Below are 25,276 nucleotides of genomic sequence, written 5' to 3' on the forward strand. Positions count from 1 at the left end.
TATCAGAGCTTAGAACCTTTATTCATTTGTTTTCACACCCATTTCAAGGGCAGCACTCTTTTCTGGAGAGCTTTGGTTGCTACCAGTGGACCTGGGTGTGGGTATTTGGTTTTAACTTTCTATTTCTTCTTTCCTTCCTCTCTCCCCATCTCTTCCAGTTTCTCCCCTCCTTGGTTATAGTCTAGTTCCTCTGCCATTCATTGAGCCTTATGACGTCCAGGACTAAGCACACTTTCCGGTTTGCCATTCCCACACCCCTGAGAACCCACACCCTGCATTCCTCATGGTCTCCTCACCATGCTGCACCCGTTTAGACGGTCTGTGAGCACAGGTCTCCCATTGTGACTGCCTTCCCTCCACTGCCGGGCAGGCTCCTGTGGTGGTTCCACTGTGTTGGCTCCATCTTCATATTCTGTCCCTGTGTGTCTGAGGTTCCCATGCGGTTCATTAGCATCAGTTTTTTACTGTGTAATAGTTTCTGTCCTACAGGAAAAAGCTGGAAGAACACTCTGGAGAACCCCTGCACCCCGTCCCCCAGATTCCCCAGTTGTCAGCATCTCCATTTCATTCATTTCGTTCCTTCTCTGTGTCTGTCTTTCTCCTGTGTCGGAATCTTGGGCATCATGACATAAAGATGGGAGTGTTTTCTGCCTCTGCCTCTCAGTCAGGAGTCAGTATCAATTACGTTCCCAACCAATTCACAGAGCCCATGAAAATTTCTCCAATGGTTGAGACATTATCTTTTATCCAGGACCCCATGTTGCATTTAATCGTCCTGTCTCATCAGCATTCTTCCATCTGGAACAGCTGCTCATGCACTCAGGAAGTGCACCCTGGGCTGGAATCTTCCCTGCGTCACACTGGGCACCTGCTGTGCCCGCCTGTCCTTGTCATGCTGATGTCATTACCGCATCATCTAGTGCAGTTGGTGTCACCATTTCCCCTTTGTGTTTAGAGCAGTTTGTGGGGCAGAATTCTGATAATATGTTAACAACCTGTTCCCCTGAAAAAAGCCGAAGTAAATGATTCTCTGCTGTTTTATACTTTCCTTGCTATTAAGTAGAAGGCAACAAATGAAACCAAACAAACCCCTACTCCAAAGGAATGGAGCATGTATAAAATGAGCTATGCCATTTGTCATGAAGTCGTTATTTCTAAAAGTAAGAATAGAATCCTGAGAAAATTCGTAGCCTACCTAGTAATCTTACTTCTTTTCTTCAGGCTGTTTTTTCCCTTATTGCTGTATGCTAATTACAGAAACATCAGGAAATACAGATAAGCAGAACAATGAAAGGAATACGTGTATTGCCATCCAGCAGAGATGATGGTAGATATATGCCTTCTGTTCTTTTTCTACACCCCCTTAAAAAGTGTAACCACATCATACATACTGTCTTGTTACCTGTTATTTTAATTTTCATGAAAATCTTTCCATGTCATTGGTATATGTCTGCAACATAATTTCAACATTTTTACACAGTTGCTCTTATTTACTGGACTGTTTAAAAATCCAAGCTGTTTCAGGCAGTGAGGAAATGATCATTTTTGCCATGTCTGGTGAAGTTAATGATGGCATGTTAGTGTACCACCTTGGAGCAGTCTGGTGAAGTTGTGTCTGATCTTAAACACTGCCCCCGTCCCAATCAAGGGTGCTTGTGCTCTGTGCCAAACAAACATGTCAAGACCTTATAAAAACATGTCACTCACTCCAATTAAATTTATAAATTTTATGGGGGGGGGGACGGGGAGTTAAATCTGTCATTTTTGGACAAATACATGCACAGTGAGGGTGGAGGGTACATGAGAAGTGTTCTGTTGAAAAGGCCCTGAGAGGAAAGACAAGTGGATACAAGAGGCATTCCTTTCTTTAGCTTTGCTGCTGAAATACCAGGTGAAACCTCAGCGTTCCCTTTTTATCTCTTTCACCTTCAGTCACTATTTCTCTGCCATTTTTCTAAGCTGCTCCCTAGAACTTTGCACCTATTCTCATCATTCTTCAAAGGAGACAGAGGTCTTCCAGGACCTCCCCAAGGACCAGGGTGACCTGGAACAGTGGGCAACCTACTGTGGGCAGGGGTGTTCACAGGTGACCCGTCACATTCACTGGAGGCGAAGGTGCTGTGGCCGGGAGTCAAGGAACATTTACTGCTCTGGACAGCTCTTGCCTGAGCCTCTGTGGGAGGTGTCATTGGATAGAATGTATTATGTCCTGAAGGTTAAAGGTGCTTAAGGAGGTTTAAGGTTAGCTTAAAACTAACTTAAGGAGGCTGCTTGGTAGTAACATGAGGTACAGAAATCGTTTGCAGTGGACGTGAGTGTTTTAAGCCGGTGAAAGCCCAGTGCACACTCAGGTGTTGCAGTTTGGAGTTTCCTTTCTGTGGGCTTTCTTTGTTAAGAACAGAATGTTGACATTCAAGTGTAAAATTGCTACTAAGTCCAAGTGAAAACTTGGCACAAGTGACAGCTTGAGCTGTTATGGGGCTGTTATGGGAGTGGGCCTACTTAGTGCATTCCTCAAAATCTTTTTCAGGTTAGAGCACCACCATTGAGCCGCATTCCTTGTCTGATCTTAAAAAAAAAAAAAAAAGCATGAGTGGTCATTTTGCTCAGTGTTTACTACTGCCAAGTGAGACCTTATGAAAACCTGTCCATTGTAGATCTGTAAGTCGTAAATGGTCATTCATTTAGACTTCTAAGCAAATGTGCCTAAGTCCTTGCCCAAAATATTAAGATTGATCTGCACTTGAGTGATGTCAGTTGCCTTCAAAAGTTTATTTCAACGCTAAACTGTTTTGTTCTTACCGTGTTTATGTGTTCTCATTGCCGCTGCCTCCGGAAGTCTTGAGATGAGATGAAAGTTCCTTTGGTTTGAGCGGTGGGGGCTGACTGACGTGTCCATGCACTTCTCTGTTTTAGAATAATATATAAGTGTTCCATGTGCGACACCGTATTTACCCTGCAAACCCTGTTGTATCGCCACTTTGACCAACACATCGAAAACCAGAAGGTGTCTGTTTTCAAGTGTCCAGACTGTTCTCTTTTATATGCACAGAAGCAACTCATGATGGACCATATCAAGGTGTGTGCGTCTCTCTCATGTCTTTTAAATGAATCCCAGATCCATCCATTGGTCATAAATCAAGGGTGAGCAGCAGATTACCATAAGGCATGTGGGCTGTCGAGGGAAGGGATGGATGCTGGTTGATGGTAATGAGCAATGTACATGTTCACTCCACTGAAGGGTGCTTTTATTCCCAAGTCCTCATCTGCATACCATGAAAGATCAACACAAAGTAACAAATGCATGCACTGATTTTAAAATCATAATAAAGTGATAGGGTTCTCTTTTTCTGCAGGTGAAAATGATGACTGTGAGTTCACTTTTTTGGAAACTTGGTGTATAGGATTTAGAAATAGAAAGGGACTCTGACAAATTGTCTGATATGTATAAATATTGGTGTATTTGGAAAAATGAAGGTTTTCCCTTGAAATTAAGTGACTAAGTTTGCATTATAATTGATGCTCCTGCATCTTTAGTCCTTTCCCCCCCCTTCTATCAAGGTTGTATGTAAATTGACTATGAAATGTCCAGGATACAGCACAGTGCCTAGCACCTGGTGGTGTTCAGTTAATGAAATGAATAAATGTCCAACTTGGACTACTAACTCTAACCCTCAAAGGGGACATTTTAATCTTTTTACAGCCTTTTAAGCTCACGAAGAACTGAGCTTAGTCCTAGCCTCTTAGCTGTCCACTGTGGTAGGTAAAACAAGTTTATTCCTATGTGATTGGGAGAGAATATCCATTAGCTCTCAGAGATTAAAGTGACTTTAACTTTTTTAAAATAAAGAGAAACAACAGATTCAATATTATCATGAATTCAATCTCTTTCTCCTTAGTTTTTCTCTGTTTTAATACATTACACAAAAAGGCCCATTTATTGAAAGAGCAAATCAAGTCTGAATTAGATTAGTCTCATCTTTGTTAAATGAATGGACAATGAAGCCTTGAAATTTCCTGTGTTGTGCGTATGTGAGCTCATGGGCATAGTGCCTATTGCACAGGACTTCATGTCTTCATGAGTCTGCGCAGTAGAGGCCAGGCGAAGGTAGTGGTGGTGTGACATTCTTAGGGCCAATAAAGCGCATGGGCCGGGTGGTGTGTTTCATCATTCTCACTTGAAGTACAGTGCAATCCTCTTAGGGTATTTAAAGGTTTTGCTAAAATTATAAAACTGTCTTGACAGTGCATAATGAATGATCAGGAAAAACTGAAAACTGTTAAAAAAATGTAGGGTAATTGGGATTAGACCCAAATATTTTAATATATTATATGGGGGCGGGGACGCAAAGGAAAGTTACTCCTTACAAGGCTTTTAAGGTGTTTGCTTTCTGGAACTCACCTTTACTTCTGGAAGTGGGTCATCATCGACTTGGTGGCTAAGGTCTCCCCTGTGTGAATAGTGAACTTGGAGGAATACAAGGTCCCGAGAAATAGAGGCTGAAGAGGAGGGGTAGAATCTGTGGCTACAGGAGGAAAGCATTGGTTTTATGCATCCGAACCTTTATAGGACATGATACGAAAATAGTGGGAGTGACCACTCACTTAATGGTCTCATTTCAAGTATGTTCTATATATTTTAAATACTACCCCGCCTTGGTGTGTTTGGGATGGGTGAGAATGAAAATCAAGTTTTAGGGGCAGCCTGTTTTTGTTATTTTTAAGATATATACATAGCTCTTGTGAATTTATTTTCATTCCTTAATGCCCGTGCTGGTCAGTTCGTCGTGAGGAAGGAATTGGGAGGAGTAGCACAGGAGCAGAGTTTCCCCACATGCATTAAAGGCAGGTCTCTAGCTGCCCAGTCTAACCCAATTCACGTCACTTCTTAGTTCCAGTGAAATGCAGGTTTATTCCATGTTGGCATTTACATTCAAAGTAAACTTTCAAGTTATTTATTGTGACTGGAGCTAAGGAAATATCAACTCTGAAAGAATTAACTTGAATTTCTGTTATTAAAAAATTTGTTTTAACTAAATAATCTTATTTTCACTTACCATGTGAAAATAGGATGTGTAAGTTAGAAATTCTCTAGCGCACATTCCATTGCTCTCTTGTTGTTACTGCAGAAGTTTTTGCTGCTTTTCTGTGATTTCTCTAGCACCATAAGGTTATTTTATAAAAGAATACTTTAATACTTTCTTCAACTTCTCAATAAAAATGCATTTGCCTAGAAATGTAGGGAAAGTTTATTAGGTCTTGGATTTAGTTTTTTGGGGGTTAAATGGTTAACTGTTAAAACAGGGCTTCTGTTTTATAAAAAGCCAGAAGCTGGAGGCAAAGCACAGTATTAGGGAGCCCAGACATCCCGTCTCACCCCAGATTTCTCTTTGCCAAGGAACGTGGGACATGCAGCTCAGGCCCCTGTGACAGGGTGGACCTGTAACCTCTGCTCAGGAGAAAGTTATCGAACCCCTTTCCCTTCTGGGGTGAGCAGAACTGAGGAAGGCTGGCTACTTCTCGGCTCTGTTTAGGGAAGACCCGGCCTGAGAACGTGAGCCAGAGCCAGCACCTGGGAGACCTGCCTGCACTAAGGGGCCTCAGAGGACGCGCCCCGTCATGTCTTTCTGTCGGCTGAGAACTTGGAGGCTGGCCACAGCCTGGACACTGCTCTAAGGAGAGGCTCAAGGCAAAGAGAAACCACAGGGAGGCATGGGCTGATTCGCTTCCTTTGTCTGTTTTTACTCCGTGCTTCTAGAACACAAACAAAACAAAAAGCAATGTGAGCCTTCTTTAGAATAAAACACACTCGAACTTTAAATCTGAGCATTTAACTGAAGGTAGCTATTGAGGATAATGAGGATAAATAGGTAAGGCTTTTTGAGTATCTACTCAAAAAAGGCTTTCTGAGTACCTACTGTGTATAGTTAGTTCACAAGTCTGGGTGCTATCAGTAAGAAAGGATGGATTTAGACAGGGTGCACGGAGATTAAAATGACCCCCCAAACTCCAGCAAACCCCTCAACTGTTACAAGTGTTCCAAAAATATGAAAGGGAGGAGAAGGGTTTGCTGTTAGTATATGGGTCTTAGGTATTTATTAAAGCTGGTTAACTGAGGACCTCGAACACCTACCAGTATGTGAAAGTGAAATGTTCTTTCCCAGAGGTGCTCTGTTGTAGGAAGACCCCTGTGCTGACTGGGAGTGTCAGGAATAATCTGGACTCAGTACCGAAGTCCTTCTTTAAACAGTTTCAGAACGGCATAAGCAAATAACTTTTCAAAAATAGTTTTGAATTAGAAATGCATATTTAGTTGACATACAAATACTACTTCTTTATCTTTTTAAAGCACATATTCTGCTTAGGTTTTCTTCTTGATATATGAATATTTATTTCTGAGTGAATGTAAGTCACATGTGAACGTCCTATGCATTGAGATAACCCACATGCGCTCGCTTTTAGTGGTGTGATTTGTGATAGATATTTCTTCTCTTTTTATGACATAGTCTATGCATGGATCGTTGAAAAGTATTGAAGGGCCTCCAAACTTGGGTATAAACTTGCCTTTGAGCATTAAGCCCGCAACTCAAAATTCAGCAAATCAAATCAAGGAGGACGTCAGATCCATGAACGGGAAAGAGATATTGGAAAAGAAATCCTCGTCTCCTGTGAAGAAATCACTGGAACCCAAGAAAGTGGCCAGCCTCGGGTGGACGTGTTGGGAGTGTGACCGCCTATTCACGCAAAGAGATCTTTACATTTCCCACGTGAGGAAGGAGCACGGGAAGGTACGCGTGAAAGCCCCACCCCCGCCCCAGCCCCCTGGGTGTAAGGAAGCGCACCCAACAGACCTCCAGGACTTGGGTTCTTGGCTTGCGTCTGTCAGTAAGTAGCAGGGTGACCTCAAAAATCACTCAGTGTCTCTCAGCCTCAGTTTCTTTATCTATAAAAGGGACATATCCGAGCCCTTCCAATCCTGTTCTGTGATTTTGCTAATAATTTCCATTACTTATACCGACCAAGGCTGGCAGTGAGCTATCTACCACATTCGTGAGGAAACAGAACAAAGGTGAACCAAAGTTAGAAAATGTGTGAATTTACCTCTTAGCCCCATGATAAATATGAAAGAAAACAGGAGAGAAGGAAAGTGGATGTTTTGAAAACTGCTAGTAGCATTTTATGACTTAGGTGATTATTTCCTGAGTTTGGTAGTGGGAAGAGGGATCTCATCCGTAAAGTATCTAGGAGAAGCTCTGGAACTCAAAATCACTGATAAATCTGAGTTGCAATATGTATATTCTTTCTCTCTTTAAGATAATAAGTACACATTTCCAAGTAATAAAATTTTTTAAAAAAAATGCTCATTGTTAGACTTGAACTAACAAGATTATTTTTTAATATTATTATGACCTTCTCAAAGTTGGTTTGTTCTGGTCAGGATCCAGAGAGAGTCTGCTTTGCATTAGTTGTTGTGTAACTGACTTGTCTCTTATTCTATAGCAATTTTATTTTATTTTATTTTTCAATCTTTAATTTCTTTATTGATTAAGGTATTACATATGTGACCTCATCCCCCCTTATTTTATTTTTTAATGTGCCGTTGAGTTGTTCCAAAAATTGGATATATGTCGCCCAAGTTTCTGGATTTGGGTAATGGCTTCCTTTTGATACTATTTAACTTGTTTCTCTTTATCCCATAGTTTCTAGAAATTTAATTAGATTCAGGTTGAATTTTTAGATAGGAATACATCACAGGCGCTGTATTGTTTATGTATTGCACCCAGAGGTACGTAGTACCAGCTTGTCCCACTGGTGATTCTAAAATTGAGTAGTGGCTCCAGAGACATTACACTGTAAAGAAAGAAACCATTTTACTACTTTAACTTAAACCAATTAAACCACATAGTTGACCTTGGGGAACCTGTGTAAAGAGTGCCTAGGAATTGGTTTGTAATTGGTATATACTAGATCCCTGTTACATGAAGCGCTTTAAGCATTGCTTTGTAATCTCATTTGTTGAAATCATTTATTAGAACTACTTACGAAGCTACCGTTTTACTACATCAGTCACAGTGATCACAAATAGCATAAAAATGTTTTTATTGCATTTGGTCTAACTATACTTAATTCAGTATCTCTTCATATAAAAATGTGTTGCTTACGGAATATATATGGCATTAGTAGCCCATTGCTCATTTCATCATCTCAACGTCAGGCTCTCTAAATAGGCCAGAGCCTCTCACAACATGGGTTGTAAGTATTAGGTAGTTTTTGAGGGTCAATACGTGATAAGCCATCTATGTAAATACCAGTAGTTATTTTACAGCCGAATGTGTTAATGATTCTAGAAGTCTTTCCTTTGCACCCAAACCGATTTCACAAATGTTACAACAGAAGCAGATCTAATTAGCCAGCAGTCCAGTCCTTGCATCTCTTGTACATTTGAGACTTCTGTAACCGTTTTAGACTTTTCAGAATTCTTTGTTTCTTTATTTTTTCTCCCAAACTGTCTTTATCTTACACATATGACAATAACTGGATCTAGACTATAAGATGAAATGTAACACTTACTTAAACAATTGGCTTTGGATGGCAGCATGGAGCTTGCCCTGACCCGGACGTGTGCGCCAGCATGCTGTGCGGCCATTCATCGCAGAGGAAATGTTTGGCTTAGTAGGATTTTAGGATTAGCTTTGAAGAAGTTGGGACCCTGCCTTTTGGAATAAGGCACATCAGATTAGATTACAGTTTCACATAGCCTCCTGAAAGAACTAAAGGGAGGTAGGGGAGAGAAGGCAGTGTCTTTATAAGCTGGTGAACTGAAAAGAAGGTTGGTTAAACATGAGTTAGAAGCTAGCCTGTGAGTTCTGCCACGCTGAGCCAGACTGGAACCTCCACTTCCACACACCCTGCCTGCAGACATACTTGTATCTCTTCCCATTCTTCTTCCCTCCTATCAGAATGCTTATGTCACCTCTCCTGCATTTAAACCCCAAACTTCAAATCTTCTGCACTTTGTCTTTCCTCCTCCTCTCAGACAGCCAAGCAAGCACTTTTCCACTCCCACTTTCTCCTGATCTGACCACCTTTGGGTTTCAGCTTCACCTTTGTCAACAAACTCACTTCACCTATGACCTCACTGTTCACTCCAGTGGACATATTTTGGACTTGACCTCTACTGACTCCACTGCACTATTTCACACAACTTACAGTTCTTCCTAAAAGCATTTTCTACCCTAAATGTTGAACACTACACTCTCCTGGGTTTTTCATGGTTTCTCTCCTGGAAACATTTAACTGTCTCTCTCTGAGGAATTTCAGTTACTCTCATAACTTCACTTCTCATATAAATGTGCAGATAACTTCCAAGTCTCTGTCTCCAGCTGTGATTTCTTACCTGCATTCCAGTCTCTGGAATCTGACCGCTTATCAAGTGTTTCAGCTTCTTGGATCATTCACAGGAGCCTGAGGCCTGCCCAGCAAGGAACCTACACCCCCCCACCCCCAAGCTTCTGCAGTCAGAGCTTGGTATCCAGCCCTCTCCCCGTCCATTCACTTACTCTCCTTTAGCCCACTCATTTATCTGTGTTCTTGCCTGGATTATTGTCCTCACTGTATCCAGAAAGAGGTTTTTAAAGAGCAATTCTGATTGTGTAAAATGTGATGTCCCTGTTGCCCGCAGAGTGGTCCAGTGGCTTCCTGGCTGCCTTCTGATCTACTCTTTCTCTAGTTATATCTCTTCACCTCTCAGGAGGCTAACTTCTCTTAACCCTTCAGGTCTCAGCCTCAACATCAAGAAAGCCTTTCTTGGTTCCCTCAGACTGAGTCGAGGCCTCTTCATGCATTTTCCATGGCAGCGTGTGCCGCCTAATACGTGCTTGCAGCTCTATGCAGGGGGCCTCTCCCATTCGACGCTTGAGGCTCTCTTCCTCTCTTCAGTTCGCACCATCAAGTCTCTAGGAGCTTCTCCCTAGCACAGAGTAAGCCAATACATATCTCTTGAATTAGTGGATCAAGCATGGGTGCTGGTTGGGAAGACATCCAGCGTGATTTCCTCTTCTTTTTAAAGGAGTCATACATGCGTTAGTGACCACAGTGTCCTGTGCTGTAGGTACAAGATCTAGGGAACTGCGTGTGAGGTGATAAGCAGCTTCCAGCCAGTCCTTCTGGGTTTGAGATGAGCGAGAAGTATGAAACATGCTACACACAGTAAGGGATTTGAAGTGTATTTGGCTCAATGCTCAGGAGAGCCCAGTTGTTTGCTTCACCAGGCTGGAAGTTGTTGGAAAGATCTGGTTTTACTGGGTCACCCAGGGAAACGTCACTGTTAGGACAGCATGTAAATGTTCCGAGCCAATGAACTGTGATGGTATACCGATGGATGGTTTTGGTGCCTTGTGCTAAATCGGAAGGTGATGATGACAATAGTTTGGTTAACACTGATTGAGGGCTTACCACGTGGCATGCACTGTTTATTATCTCATCTATGCATCACACAGGCTCATGAGGTACATGCTGTGCCTAATCCCATTTTACAGACAGGGAAAGGAAGTTTAGGGAAGGTTCAGTAATATATTACCCCAGGTTCTGCAGCTTGTAAGCGGCAGACATGGATTCAGTCCAGACTCCTCAAACGCTCTGCTGAATAGTCTGCTCTTTGCAGAGCAGAAAAGCTTGGCATTTCAAAAAATTGCTTAATTTTAGTCTCATTGAATCTGTCAGTATGGATTTAGAACAGTTAGCAAATAGCACTTTCCATCCATCGTCACTTTGATTGATTAAGGTTATGGTCAGTCTTGGTTAAAATTGTTCCAGTGGTTCTCAACCTTCTGGCCCTTTAATACAGTTCCTCATGTTGTGACCCAACCATAAAATCATTTTCATTGCTACTTCATAACTGTAATGATGCTACTGTTATGAATCGTAATGTAAATATCTGATATGCAGGATGGTCTTAGGCGACCCCCCTGTGAAAGGGTCGTCCGACCGCCAAAAGGGTCGCGACCCACAGGTTGAGAACCGCTAGTTTATGCTGTCATCAAATAAACAAATGTGTGTTTGTAGTTTTGGAAGGATGTTGAGTGTAACAGCCTTATATTCTTCACTTGGGACCTGCCGCCTCACTGGAGAGTTGCAGTTGTAGTTAATAGCGCCTTGCTGTTGCTAATTTACTGCGTCAATCTTCCTGCAAGTCGTGGGTGCTTTGGAGAGGCTCAGGCGTCTTAGCTGCTGCCTGGGGTGTGTTTGGGGCTGGCTGTCGCTGGAGTGGGCTCCCTGGGACACAGAGGCTCTTCCTGTAGGACTTTCAGAGAATTCTGGGGAAACACTCGAGAGCGAGGCTCCCGCCTGACTCCAGGTGTTCTCAGTCAGTACTTCGGAGTGAGTTCACTAAAGTGCTGGTGAGCCAGGCTTTTTCGGATGGGCAGTGTGGCCAGTTAGGCTCACCCCTTTTTGTAAACAAAGATCGCAGCTCACTTTTACCTTGCTGCTGGCAGACGGGAGCCTTTGGCCTGAATGACCGCCCAAAGGGACTGGGTCAGCACAGATGGTTAAACAGGTATTAGAAGATCAGTTAACGTGCTGGCGCTACAGATGCCAGGTTGTGTGTTCCGCTTGGAGTTTGCTCCTGTGGCTCTGCAGTCAGGCCTCACCAGGTGAGTGAGCAGTAACTGGCTAGAGCCGGAGGCAGTGAGGAACGTGTTTACAGACATGCAGGCTTTTGCTGTGAGTGCGTCGCCCGCCAGGGCTGCTGGTAGTTTGGAGACCACCAAAGACACTTTCCTCTGGGCCCTTCCTGTTTATCTCGCACATGGACCTCGGCCTCAGGAGGTAGAGACTTCCCTGATGCTGGTCTGGTGCCATAGCCAGACAGGAGAAGTAGGAGACTTGGCCGCCGTCTCTGTCTGCTTCGGGTGAATGTACCCGGACTTGCTGGCTTAAGAATATTCTTATTAAAAACATCGCCTACTGCCAGCGACTGACTTCCTTTGCTGTCACCGTCATGGTTTTCCTCCTCTCTGCTTCACTGTCCCGTGGCTGCCGTGGGTCTAGCTACTCCTCCCCCTTTTTGTTGGAGGTGGCATTTTGCTGTCTCTTCATGCCACTTAGAACCAGAAGCTTGCCTTCTGGCAAAGTCTTGGCCTCTCCCTGTTCCCTGCCCCAGAACCAGACCGATGCCCCCTAAGGCCCTCCCCTTGTTACCTGTCAAGCCTCAGTCCCTGGATGTGCCCAGGTTCCCTCCTGGTGTGGCCTCCCTGGCAGGTGGAGTGTAGATCCACTGAGGCAGAGCGGGGAGGGAGGAAAGTTGCTTCTTTCATGACTCAAAGAACCCAGTTTTGCTGTGGGATTAGGTTTCTTCATTCACTGGGTGCTGAAATCTTGTCAGGTTGTAGAATATCTGTCTAATTTCGTGGTTCTGTTGTTACATGGGTAGGCTTTTATATACTTGCCCAAGAATGCAACATTAATTTATAATTTCTTTAGGAAAATATGTTCTAAATCCAACTGGCACAGATCAGGTTTTTAGATTTTAAGAATTTAGCACATGATTGTGTCTGTAAGTTAGTATTACCTCAAAGCCCCCCAAAACCAGACAATAATTTTACATGCCACAAGTGGGGATGTGAAAGGATTACAGCCATTCTGGCCGAAGCTGACTTCATAAGGAATTGTAACATCAACAACACTGGAAGGTCACAAGTTCCCGCTCAGCTCACAGGTGGGAAAACCTCAGACCCAGAAGGACTGCAGGCCTTTTTCAGAATTGAATCCTGCGCCAAAGGCTGTCTCAGAACCCAGAGGCCTCCCCTCTGTCTTAGGGTCGGGTGTGGGTTCTCCAGCAGTCACCCCAAGTTATGAGTGGGAACAAACTCCTGTTTGGCAGGGGAGGAGCAGAGCCTGGGTTGAGCCTGGAGCAAGGCAGAAGATTCGAAGTCACTAACGCAGCAGGGCCACGTGAATGCCCACTGGGTCCTGCACTGGTGCTGCAGATAAGGAGTTGGAAGGTTGTCAGGGAAGAAAGAGGCTCTTTCCTTCATATCCACTTGAAGCCAAGCAATTGCAAAACTGCGATCAACACCAAGACAAGAGGAGCCCTGCCATAGTCGTCTGACGGATTCTCTCCCGGTGGTATCACGTGCTTCACACCTTCAGGTCATTAATTAACACGGTTTATTTAGACAGCTGGGAAATCAGTACGTCACGCAGGACTGTCATCAGTCAGTTTTAAGCTTAGCTTTTTTATATTTGTGCTTGCTTATTTTTAAAGTTATTAACAGATTCTTTTAGATCATCTGATCAAACTGTGATTATCTTTAAAAGGACCGACCAGTTCTTTTGTCTTGACTTGTGGAACTATACTACAAAGAGTCTACTTAGGTCTTCAGACAGTATATTTTAATTTTTTATTCTGTAGCAATATTTGCCACTTTATAAAATAGTGATTGTAGGAAAAAATCCCAATGACTTTGTTTTCTTTAGATTGCTTTTTAATTAAAAAGGGCACAAGGGTCATATTAAAAATCACATGAGAAGAAAAAACATTCTATGTGTTCCTTCCAGGGGTCCCTCCTTGACACCCTCCCTGGCAGGCATTTCTGAGAGTCACTGCCAGGATCCTGGCCACTTCATTAGGAAGCCAGCTTTTTTTCTGCACTTGCCTTTTTCCCGTTGTCGGGGCACAACGGCCGACCGAGGAGGACCCCCTTCTGCCCCGGTTTGGCCTTTCATTATGGTACATTGATTACAGTTCTATGTCTCACCAAATAGCACGGACAGCAACAGGTGGTCCTCAGGGCATGTTTTGAGCAAGTCCTATGAGAAGGAAACCATTCTTCCTGTTTAGAGTTAGGACTTGTTTTTACCTAACTTGATTACCTCCTTTGTTAAATAGATTTGGTTCTGAAGGATGGAAACTTGCCTGTTTTCTACAGAATGTGAGAGAATGGTTTGAACTATAGTTGACAGCCCAGCTTAGTCATTAATGTTTTTGTAAATAATTTGTTGAAACAAGGCCATGCCCATTCGTTTACACATCCTTGTCTTCGGCTGCTTTTGAACTATAAGGTGGAGGGAGTAGTTGCAGCAGAGACTTTATGGTCTGCAAAGCCTAAAATATTTACAATCTGGCCCTTTACAGAAAAAAGTCTGCCAACCACTGGACTAAATTTATTCTCTGTGTTTAAATATTTCCCCAAAACACTCAGTTCTAATTTGTAGGAACTTGGATCATTTAGTATTCAGAAATTATTTTTCTTGGTGCTTTCACACGTGTGTAAGTTGAGTTTCCTATTCTGTGCTCGTCTAAATACCCATTTATTTATATATTCCTGGATGTCGTGAGACAGGAACTGGAAAAATCTCACTAGTGTCCTAGGTATTAAATTCTCTCAGTAAGAACTTCCACATTAATGTACACAGTATTCCAGACTTCAGGGGAAGGCTATCTGCCTGTGCAAAATACCATTTTCTAAGAGAGCATGGTGGTTTAGGTGAGCAGCTCTGTTTCTTAAGATTTACCATCTATCACTGTAGGGAATATTTACATAAAGGGAGTGGAAGCTTTCCAGGTTTTTTTAAAAAAAATATTTTTATTGATTTTAGAGAGGAAGAGAGAGATAGAAACATCAATGATGGGTATCATTGATAGGCTGCCTCCTGCGCACCTCCTACTGGGGATCGAGCCCGCAACCTGGGCATGTGCCCATGGCCAAAATCGAACCTGGGACCCTTGAGTCCACAGGGCAACACTCTTATCCACTGAGCCAAATGGGCCAGTGCAAGCTTCCCAGTTTTGAGGGCACATATTGACTATTCTCGATCTAACATAAGAACAGACAAAGAAACTGAAATACCTGTGAAACATTTCTTTTTAAATTTATCCTGGTGAGAGTTTCACGAATTCTCAGAATGAAAATTATACCTTTTATCTATTGAATAGCTATGCTAATGATGTTGCCTATTTCTTCAGTGAATTTCTTTTTAAAAAATTAACTTTATTGAGTTATAATTTATAGGCACTCAGCTCATTTTTCTCCTGTAGGAAAACTGAGACAGACTATTGCTTTTTAAACATGTTCATGTTATCAGTCTTTACTTTCTTTCATCTGTCAGGTACTTGAATATTACAGGAATAATGTGCAATTATGATACTCTTTAGAACAATCCATTCATTCATACTTTGGGAAGATTTAACTTTTAACCATGTTTGTTCTTTTGTATGTACCTTTCTTTTATCCTATAAATATTTATCAATTTGCTGTGGAGTACAAATAAAATATAAAATATAATTCTTGCCTTGTAAGTGCTTACAAATGGGTAGAAAAAAAGCATAAAAAATTTAAAAACTAAAACTAGTAGGAGTTTGGGTGTAAAGCCAGCGTCTCGGAGGCATCGTAAGATGTGTATAATTGAATACTAAGGAAAAGGTGCCTTCAGTTCAGATTTCAGCTCGTTTCTTGCAGAGGTCCTGTAAATAGTGAGAAACAGAATATAGTTCAGCCTGGAAAGAGGCTGGAGGAGGATAGAGTGAAGTTAAAAATGAAAATTATGTGTGATACGTGGAAAAGAAGAATTGGATGTAGGCCGAGGGTACTAGGTTGCTGAGATTTGAGCATCCCTGTTTCGTGGGAGGTGGCAGGGTTTAGGACAGCCGTGGGCAAACTACGGCCTGCGGGGCCGGATCCGGCCCGTTTGAAATGAATAAAACTAAAAAAAAAAAAGACTGTACCCTTTTATGTAATGATGTTTACTTTGAATTTATATTAGTTCACACAAACACTCCATTCATGCTTTTGTTCTGGCCCTCCGGTCCAGTTTAAGAACCCATTGTGGCCCTCGAGTCAAAAAGTTTGCCCACCCCTGGTTTAGGAGGTTCAGGGAAGACTTCACTGAAGAGATACTACCCCCCTGAAATCGCTTTCCTGCTGGGACTTCCCAGGTCTTCTCCATTTTATGAATTTCTTATCACTCCACCAAAATCACTCTTGTTCAGTCCCAGGTGGCTCGGTTGGAATGTCATCCCATGCACCAAAAAGGTTGTGGGTTCGATTCCCAGTTGGCACATGAGTAGGTTGTGGGTTTAATCTCCAGTCGTGATGGGTACGGGAGGCATCTGATTGATGTTTCTTTCACATTGAGGTTTCTCTCTCACATCAATCTCTCTCTGTCTCTCTCCCCTGCTGCCTTCCCCTTTCTCACAATTAATAAATATATCCTCAGGTAAGGATTAAAAACACACACAACAGCCTCCTCTTGTCGGGCTCCCCAGTGACTCCGTGTCACCAAGCCCAGGGGTCTTGGCTCTCTCAGCGTCGTGTCTGACCTGTCTGAAGCAGTTGTCTTCTTTGCTAGGTTCCCGGACACTTTTCTCTTAGTTCTTATCCTGCCTCATTGACCGCACTTCTCAGTCTTGCTCATCTTTCTAGCCTTATGAATGTTGATGTGTCCATTTACTCTCAGAAAGTTCTCATCCAGGCCCATGATTGTAAAAGCCATCCATCTACTAGTACTCATCTCCTAGTGACTCACAGATTTATTTCTCTGGCCTGGACCTCTCCCCTGAGTTCAGACTAGAATTTAACCACCCATTTAGCATCTCTACTTAGAAGCTCTCCAGTGGGCCTCTCTCAGACATAACCTTTGATTTCTCTCCTTCCCTAAACCTGCTTCTCCCCTACTTTCCTACTTAGTACCAGGTGCCCATGCCAGAGAATTTGGAGTGACACTTGACTCCCTCTTTTTTCTCATTTGTCACCCACATCCAGCCCTTCCACAAATGCTATTAGCTCTGCATTTGCTATAGATATGAAATCCAACCACTTAGGTCACCTTTACTTTCCAAGCCCAGCACACGGCACGTCTGCCCCACATTGTTGCAGACAGTCTCTGCACTGGGTCTCTGCTCTCACACTTGGCAGCCGGAGTGACCATTGAAAGTATATTGGTCATAGTATTCTGCTCAACCCTATAGTGTCCTCCCATCACACCGTGGATGATCCAAAGCCCTCGCCTTGGTTTACAAGGTCGTACAGTCTGCTGTCTGATTTCCTCACCTGCCATTCTCCCCACCGTCATTCCACAGAAAACTGCAGAGAGGATATGATTGGGCAGTTCACTGGAGAAATACAAGTGGCTCAGGGATGTGCAGACATGTCATATCACTAGGCATTGAGAGAAAGACAGAGTGCACTGTAATATTGTACCCATTACTTTGGCAAGTCGATGAATGGTGATCTGATGTCGCAGACTCTTGGTGAACAAGCTCCGACTTACGTTGGTGGTGTCCTTTTTAAGGACAGTTTTGCAAGAAGCTTCAAAGAGCCTTCACGTGTTTATAATTTCTAAACTAGAAAGTCTACTTTTAGAAATTTGTACAAAGGAAACAGTTGTTGACTACTAAGGTTTTTATTTGTAATTACTGGAAAGCTGAAACAACTTAAATCATTAATAGAAAATATCTAAGTTATGACTCATTTGTACAAGAGAGTACTATGCATGCATTGAGAAGAACGTAGAAACATCAAAATGTGTAGCTGTGTGTTTTACAAGTGAAAAGAATCAGGATACAAATCAATATGTATAATACAGACTTATTGTAAATACACATAAACATGTTCGGAAAAGAAGTAAGTGGGGAGGATCTATAGCTAGAAATTGACTTCAGTTGGTGAGATTAGAAGCAGTCTTTACTCTTATTTTGCAATAAGCATTTGTTATTTATAATTGGAAGAGATAAGAGAAAGGAAACAGGCTGCATTGTCTAGATGCACCATTTTTTCTTCACTTGGAAAACGGAGGCTGCCTGGCAGGAATTCCTTCAATTTCCTGGTCCCTTCCTCACCCGCCCACCACTGACCATAATAAGCATTGCACCTGTCTGTGGATAGCACCTTATCTCCGGCCACAGGAAGATTGGTTCTTCCTTCTGTCTGGATTCCTCCCCGCTCATTGACTCATCTTTTACCTTTGTCCTCTATATCTTCATGTTGGCTGTTTTATATATATATATATGCTTTTCTTATCAGTATTTGAACATGCTCATGGCTCACCCATTTTCCAAAATCTAAGCAGTGCTTGCTTGCTCTGTGTCCAGCACTTTATCCTAAATTTGTTACTCTCTGATTACTTTGTAGAATCTGCTCATAGTATTCCAGTAGATAATTGTGTGGTCAATTATTCTTTTCTGTATTCATTCATTCACACAAGTATTTTCTGTGTGCTGAAGGCCAGGGATGCAGAGATGATGGCTCACAGCTTCTGTTTTCTTTTCTTTTCTTTTTTTAAAAATATATTTTATTTATTTTTTACAGAGAGGAAGGGAGAGGGATAGAGAGTTAGAAACATCGATGAGAGAAAAACATCGATCAGCCGCCTCCTGCACACTCCCCACTGGGGATGTACCTGCAACCAAGGTATATGCCCTTGACCAGAATGGAACCTGGGACCCTTGAGTCTGCAGGCCGATGCTCTATCCACTGAGCCAAACCGGCCAGGGCCACAGCTTCTGTTTTCAATGAGATTACAGGGCAGTGAAATTCACCCTGATATAAAAATAACCCCTCCCCCCCCTCCCCCAAACTTGTAGAGTTTAAGGTTTTTCTTTGGAGGAAGAGCTATAATAGTAGGTGTTTCATCTGTTAATTGATTTTTTTTTTTTTACCTTAGTACTATTAGTCATTAGAGAAATACACATTAAAAGCACAATGAAATACTGTTGACCACCCTCTATGATGGCTACAAGAAAATAAAATGGCAGCACCAACTGTTGGAAAGGTTGCGGAGCAGTTGGCATCCTTATCCATTGCTGGTGGAAAGGCAAAGCACAGCCAGTCTGGAAAACAGTGTGAGAGTTCCTTATTTAATTTACCACATGACTCAGTAATCCCATTCCTCAGTGTCTACCCAAGAGAAATAAAATCATGAGTTCACACCAGAACCTGTACATGAATATTCGCAGTGGTTTCAATCCATAATTTCCCCAAACTGGAAACAGCCTCGACGTCCTTCACCTCGTAAATGGGTAAACAAACTGGGGAGTGTCCATATGATGGGGGACTGCTTCACAGTGAGAAGAAGCGGGCAGCTGACACACTCAGCAGCGTGGAGGAATTACAGATGTATTGTGCCCAGGGAACGAGCCAGACTCAAAAACCTACCTGCTGTGCTGTATGGTTCCACTTGAGAGGAAAAGCAAACATGTAGGATAGAAACAGATCAGTAGTTACCAAGAGCTGGGTGTAAGAAGAGGGGTTGACTATAAAAGGGCACGTGGGGATTTGGGGGTGATGGAATTGTATATCTTGATAGTGGCAGCAGTTACTCAAGTGTATCATCAAAACTAGAACTCTACATTAAAAAGAGTGTATTTTACATTTTGTGGATTATACTGCAGTAAATCTGACTTAACATTATTTTTGAGGCAACCAAATTTTTTTGATATGTGCTGTATTCACGTGTTTTATAAATCCAAACAATGTGAAGGGATAGAGTGAAAAGCCTCATCCCTACCCTTGCTACCTAAAATCACCAGGTTTCTCATGCATCTTGAAGTTTCTCTATATGTAAGTATCATCATATATGCATACTAGAGGCCCGGTGCATGGTCCCTTGGCCTGGCCTGCACCCTCTCTCAATCCAGGACCCCTTGGGGGATGTCGGACTGCCGGTTTCGGCCCGATCCCCGCAGGCCAGGCCGAGGGACCCCACCGGTGCACGAATCCATGCACCAGGCTTCTAGTATGCCCATAAGATCTTTGGTTAATCTCTTTCTGCCCTCCTCCCACCGCCCTTCCCTCTGAGATTCATCAGTTTGTTCCATGTTTCCATGCCTGTGCGTTGTGTCTGCCCCCTGGTGGTCAGTGTGCGTCATAGCTGCTGGTGAAAGGGTCGGGCAGTCAGTTAGGCTTTTATATATAGATAGATAGATAGATAGATAGATAGATGTTCTCATTTGTACGATTTCTAACAGAACCCAGCTTGTGAACATAAATTTCCAGTCTTTTCTCAATATGATATGTTACAGTTCTTTCATACCATTGCATTTAGATCTTCCATTCTTTTCTGTCACCACATGGCACAAATGTTGTTGTGTGAGGGTATAGACTATATTTGACCAAGTCTCCTTTGACGGACCCAGATTTGTTCTCCTTTGTGCACAGTGCTGCAGTGAATGACTGTGCATATGTAGGCAGTGCTGTTATAACTCTTGTACTGGAAACACAAATCTGTTCCAATGCAATTGATACATCAGGGGACAGTTGTAGCATAACCTGAAGTCTGAGTTTGCTCACACGTGACTTCATCCCTGAGAAACAGTAGGTGAGTATGGAAAACTGGATTGGAGTTGTGTAGGAATAAACAAACACACCCCACCTCAGGCTTCCACCTGCGACCCCATCTCCCTGTGTTGAGTCACACTGGTCCACACCTGGTGTTACAACTTCCCTCCGACCCTCCGATTTCAGATAACCCTTCTTCCACCACTTCACAAAACTCAAAAGCCACAGCCCTCAGACCCCACTTCCACAAGCAAACTGCAAGTCTTTTACAAGGTAAAGTGTCGTTTTGATGTTGCAGTATCTATATATTTCTCAATCATTTGACATGTATAAAACCATGCTACTGTTTTATTAATATGCCACTGACGGAGGTTTTCAGTATTATGCCCCTAGCTTAATTTTGGCTGGAAGCCATGTAGTTTTTAATGACTGATGTTGCATAGTGCAGTGATTTATAATGTGTTATATGTACATTGCAGCATCATAGCAGAACTGATTGTACCATGTGTGGGTCTATCAGCAGAATAGATTTCCAGGTGGTGGAAGGGCCCAGTTAGGAGTTATATTTTGAGGGATTGCTGCTGTGATACATTTAAATTATGTAGTTGATTTTTCCTTTTTCATAGAAGAGGGTAGAGCTGACGAGTGTCAACATGGTTTGGGAATAATTGTTCCCCATAATCTTGAATTTGTGGGTGTTTCTGGATGCACGAGGGTCAGTAAGGAGGCTTTTTGCATGTTGGGGCAAGGCAGAGCCTCAGGAGGCAGGAATCTCAGGAAGAGGGGAAGAGGATGGCTAGCCAATTGCATTTGTGAAGGTGGGACTTTTCTCCCCTAACTTCTTGCACACAGAGAGGCCTTCAAGCCAGGAGACAAGGAGGGACTAGTTCTCAGCCCAGAGAATGACTGACTGTGACAGAGCCAAAGGCAACCCTAGACACTTCCACCAAGTGCCATAGAAAACAGTGGGTTTCTGGGCCTTTTAAATCCCGGAGTTCAGACCATGAGGCCCAGGCCAGAGCATTCAGAGCAAAGGAATTTGCTAAGAGGGACAAATGCTATCTTTCCCAAAATGTGACGATAAGAGTCAACAACTGGAAAACAGGGAGGAAGTGGACCCAAGTGTTTCATATCTTACTGTAAGGTTTTACAAAAATGTTCAGTCCCTGCCAGCTTATTATATTTATTCAATATTTCTTCAGAGAGTTCCAAGTAAAAACAAAACAATCATTGAATGGGAAAACATGACTATTTTCTGATTTTAGTTAACTATAAAAAGGCCATGGTTCCCTTAATATCAGCTTACCCTACATTGGAGCCAGAAGGAAGTAAATGACCTTAAAAGTTTTGAAAATAGAACCATGATAAACTTTACACTTTCTTAATACTGTTTTTTCCCCCATTTTTGTTTGATTGATAAAAAATTGCTTTCTGTGTATAAAGTAACAATGTGAACTGTTATAATATTGAAGATGTTGTTATGAAAATAAGTTAGGTTAAAGCACCTTTAAATAAATTAGCATTTAAAATTTAGCAAAGAAGAAAGTCATTTGTTTAGTTAGGTACTGTGAACACGACAGATTTGATCTGGAAACTGGCATTTAAACTTGTAATTTTCTTGTCACCAGTGATTTTGAAACCTTGCTCCATTGTTTTGGGGCTGGCACAGTTCACTTCTGCATTTTTTAAATAAAGATGATGAAAAAGAACAATATCTCACATTTTGTCATCTCTTTGAAAATAGTAATTACCGATTCAGCTAAACTGCTCTTCATATAATTTATTACCTACTGAGGATTTCTTTATTGAAATTGCTCTATTAAAATTTTGGTTTGCTATAAATGTAACTACACCATAATGAAAAGTGGAATCTAAGCTCTTCATCTAAAAAGAAAATGAAATGTTCGACCCTCTGAGGCCTCTTGCCCCTTGTATGGTTAGAAACATACATTACAGAGCCTTCATCCTTTAGGCTTCTTTGCTTTTAGAAATATGTCTTGTGTTGGATTCTTCCAGGTAATCGTGATATTGCCCATCTTATGTACAAAGTGCAAAGGGAATTAGATGTATTAGTAGATATTTAAAACTATTGAAGCACAGTTCATGAATGACGGTTCTTCCCTTACGGCTGTATTCTAAATGCAACGTCGTATTCGTTCTCAGCCCACCTAAATCTCAGAGACCAGGGTTTGCGGATGGCTTGCTTTGTGTGACCACAGTGTTTTATGCAGGAACACCTTTGGGAGAAGGGACAGCGTGCCTCAGAGGCACCAGCTGCTATTGGCTTTGTCCTCCTTTTCCCAGAGATTACACGCTTAGGAAAACAAGAAAGGCAGTGGGCCGGCTTTCAGCTGCAGCAGGAGAAACGTCCTCCTTTGCCTTTGTCTGGGTCAGGACCCTTTTGAACACCTGCCAGGCTGACTTGCTTTATTTAAAGACAATTTTTTCCACTCCTTTAAGATGTAACGTGGATGTGTAACTTTACTTTTATTAATAAGAGAGCATTTATTGAGGATTTCTGTGTCCCAAGCTCTGTGTTAACCTTTACTTTACCTCCGCTTCCCCACCCCCTCAGCAGTGTGATCACTGGTGTGACCGCTACTTCCAGGGGGAGTAGATGCTGAAAATTCTCAGCCACTTAGCTTTGTTTATGGTTTCACTAGGACAGGTTTGTCCGGGGATGTAAAAGCACTATTAAAGATATATTTATCATTTCGTTACCACTTATCAGCTGCTTGCTTGCTTATCTCTTTTTATTGCCCAAAATAGTAATGTTATTTGAGAGAACATACTCCCATGAGAGGTTTAGGAATAACTTCAGCCTTATTTTTAATGAGGATTGAGCCAAATTTTGTTCCATTTCCTAGGCTGGCAGTTCTTTCTTGATCTGATTGACTCGTGATACCTGGTGTCATTGCAGACAGCAATGCTTATCACACCCAAAGAATTTGTTGTACAGTTAAGCCGCTAATTTTACTTAATATGTTTCATGTGGGAATATGTTGAGGTAACATAATTATGTGTTAGCCGAAGTGGGAAACTTTTAACTTTGAAATTTTTATATAACTCTTGATAGCTTTCTCTTGTGCTGTCCAGTTTCCCCCCCAATTCTCTCCCCGTCTTTCTCCACCTCTCTCTCTCCATATACCAACAGGCAAATCTCCATAAAGTGGTTTCGAACATTTGTGTTCTTGATAGAACCAAATGGTGTTATTTAAAACAAAAGGCCTCCTGGAAAACTCTTTCCTTATAGTATAAGGGATGATTCCTTAATCATGAAGTGGGAGAAAGTTAAGAGGTTTAACATTAGCCAAAAATTTAATTTAAAATGACACATTGGATAAGGTGACATATTCTCTCTGGAGATAATGAATTACATAATGACTTGATTTGGCATTTACTGGAGAATTAAGTTGCTTTAAAAAATAACATTTATTATATCTCTTTTGCAAATAACATTTATGTAATGTTTTCTCTTAAATAAGTGAGAGTGCTCAATCAAAAACAAGTGTTTTGGGGAAATATATTTATAATTTTTTACTCTCGTGATGAAGATTGCTTCATTCTGTAGAAGTTAGCCTCTTCATGGCTACCCCAGCCCATGTTGCTAACAGGTATGAGTATGTAAGTTACACTCTCAGGAAGGAGCTGTTCCTAATGTTAAAGTGTTTTCTGTTTCTGTCCTCTGAGTGGCTGTCTCTCTCTTGTCCCTAACACAGCAAATGAAGAAGCACCCGTGCCGCCAGTGTGACAAGTCCTTCAGCTCCTCACACAGCCTGTGCCGGCACAACCGCATCAAGCACAAAGGCATCAGGAAAGTTTACACCTGCTCGTAAGTTCTGGTTTCTCATGTGGGAGCACAGGGGGGCTGAGCGGATCTCACTGAGGTTTTTCATATGTTACCATTCGTTTTCCATTCCCATCCTCTCTGTTCCACAGTTTATAGATTTCATTTCTTAATTGTATTCTATTGTTTTGACATGCAGTTTCTTCTTCTTTTTTAATCCTCACCCCAGGTTATTTTTCCAGTGATTTTTTTTTTTTTTTAGGGAGAGTGGAAAAGAGAGAGAAAGACAGAGAGAAACATCGATGTGAGAGAAGCACATCGATTGGTTGCCTCCTGCACGGGCCCTGGTTGCCGGGCCAGGGAGGAACCTGCAACCAAGGTACGGGCACTTGACTAGAATCAAACCCAGGACCCTTTGGTCCACAGGCCAACGCTCTATCCACGGAGCCAAACAGGCTAGGGCAGTGATGGCGAACCTATGACACACGTGTCAGAGCTGACACGCGAACTCATTTTTTTGGTTGATTTTTCTTTGTTAAATGGCATTTAAATATATAAAATAAATATCAAAAATATAAATCTTTGTTTTACTATGGTTGCAAATATCAAAAAATTTCTATATGTGACACGGCACCAGAGTTAAGTTAGGGTTTTCAAAATGCTGACACGCCGAGCTCAAAAGGTTCGCCATCACTGGGCTAGGGCGACATGCAGTTTCTTGATTGGACTGTAGCAGTTAAAATGTTAAACTAGAAAGGAGCCTGTGTGGGTTCCTGTGTTCTTGGCTGTTAACCCACAGGTGTCTGTTTTATCAGTGAGGATTTTGGAGAAGTGATTGAGTCACAGTTGTACGGTGGAGTCAGTTTGATCCACTCAGCGGTTCAGAGAGGCCCTGATGGGCTGGGTCATGGTCCTGGAGTCAGTTCCGCTTGCCCATGCAGGGCAGCTCTGTCTCGGTACACTGTTGGCCAAGACACCAAAAGCATGGGACTGAGTGGCCAACACACTGGATAGTCACACCACTCAAGATGGTCATGAGCTACTTAGTATGTGCTGATCTGAACTGGTTATTATTAGTGAAAAAGCTTCATCCCACACTCAAACAGAGCATGCCTAAAGTGAGTTGCTATGAAAGGTTACTTTAAGGCACTTTTCATAAAAGAGAGAGAGAACTAAACCACATAGAAGCTGTACAGCCCATCTGTAGCTCGTG

The 25,276-nt window shown here is 42.3% G+C and overlaps 1 protein-coding gene across 9 annotated transcripts in view; it reads left to right on the forward strand.

Annotated features, from left to right (window-relative positions):
- The window catches only part of ZNF532 (zinc finger protein 532), a 96,377-nt gene that overhangs the window by 66,837 nt on the left and 4,264 nt on the right, over positions 1–25,276 (forward strand). For 7 of the 9 annotated variants that reach the window (XM_070420381.1, XM_070420379.1, XM_070420378.1 and 4 more), the window contains 3 exons: positions 2,917–3,079; positions 6,507–6,788; positions 23,996–24,108. In XM_070420381.1, coding sequence (XP_070276482.1) covers positions 2,917–3,079; positions 6,507–6,788; positions 23,996–24,108 — 558 coding nt within the window. The remainder of the gene's footprint in view (positions 1–2,916; positions 3,080–6,506; positions 6,789–23,995; positions 24,109–25,276) is intronic. The other 2 variants (XM_070420385.1, XM_070420386.1) reach the window with 2 other exon arrangements.

This window comes from Myotis yumanensis, unplaced genomic scaffold, assembly GCF_028538775.1.
Source record: "Myotis yumanensis isolate MYYU_CA2020_CCGP unplaced genomic scaffold, mMyoYum1.0.hap1 SCAF_7, whole genome shotgun sequence".
Lineage (NCBI taxonomy): Eukaryota > Metazoa > Chordata > Mammalia > Chiroptera > Vespertilionidae > Myotis > Myotis yumanensis.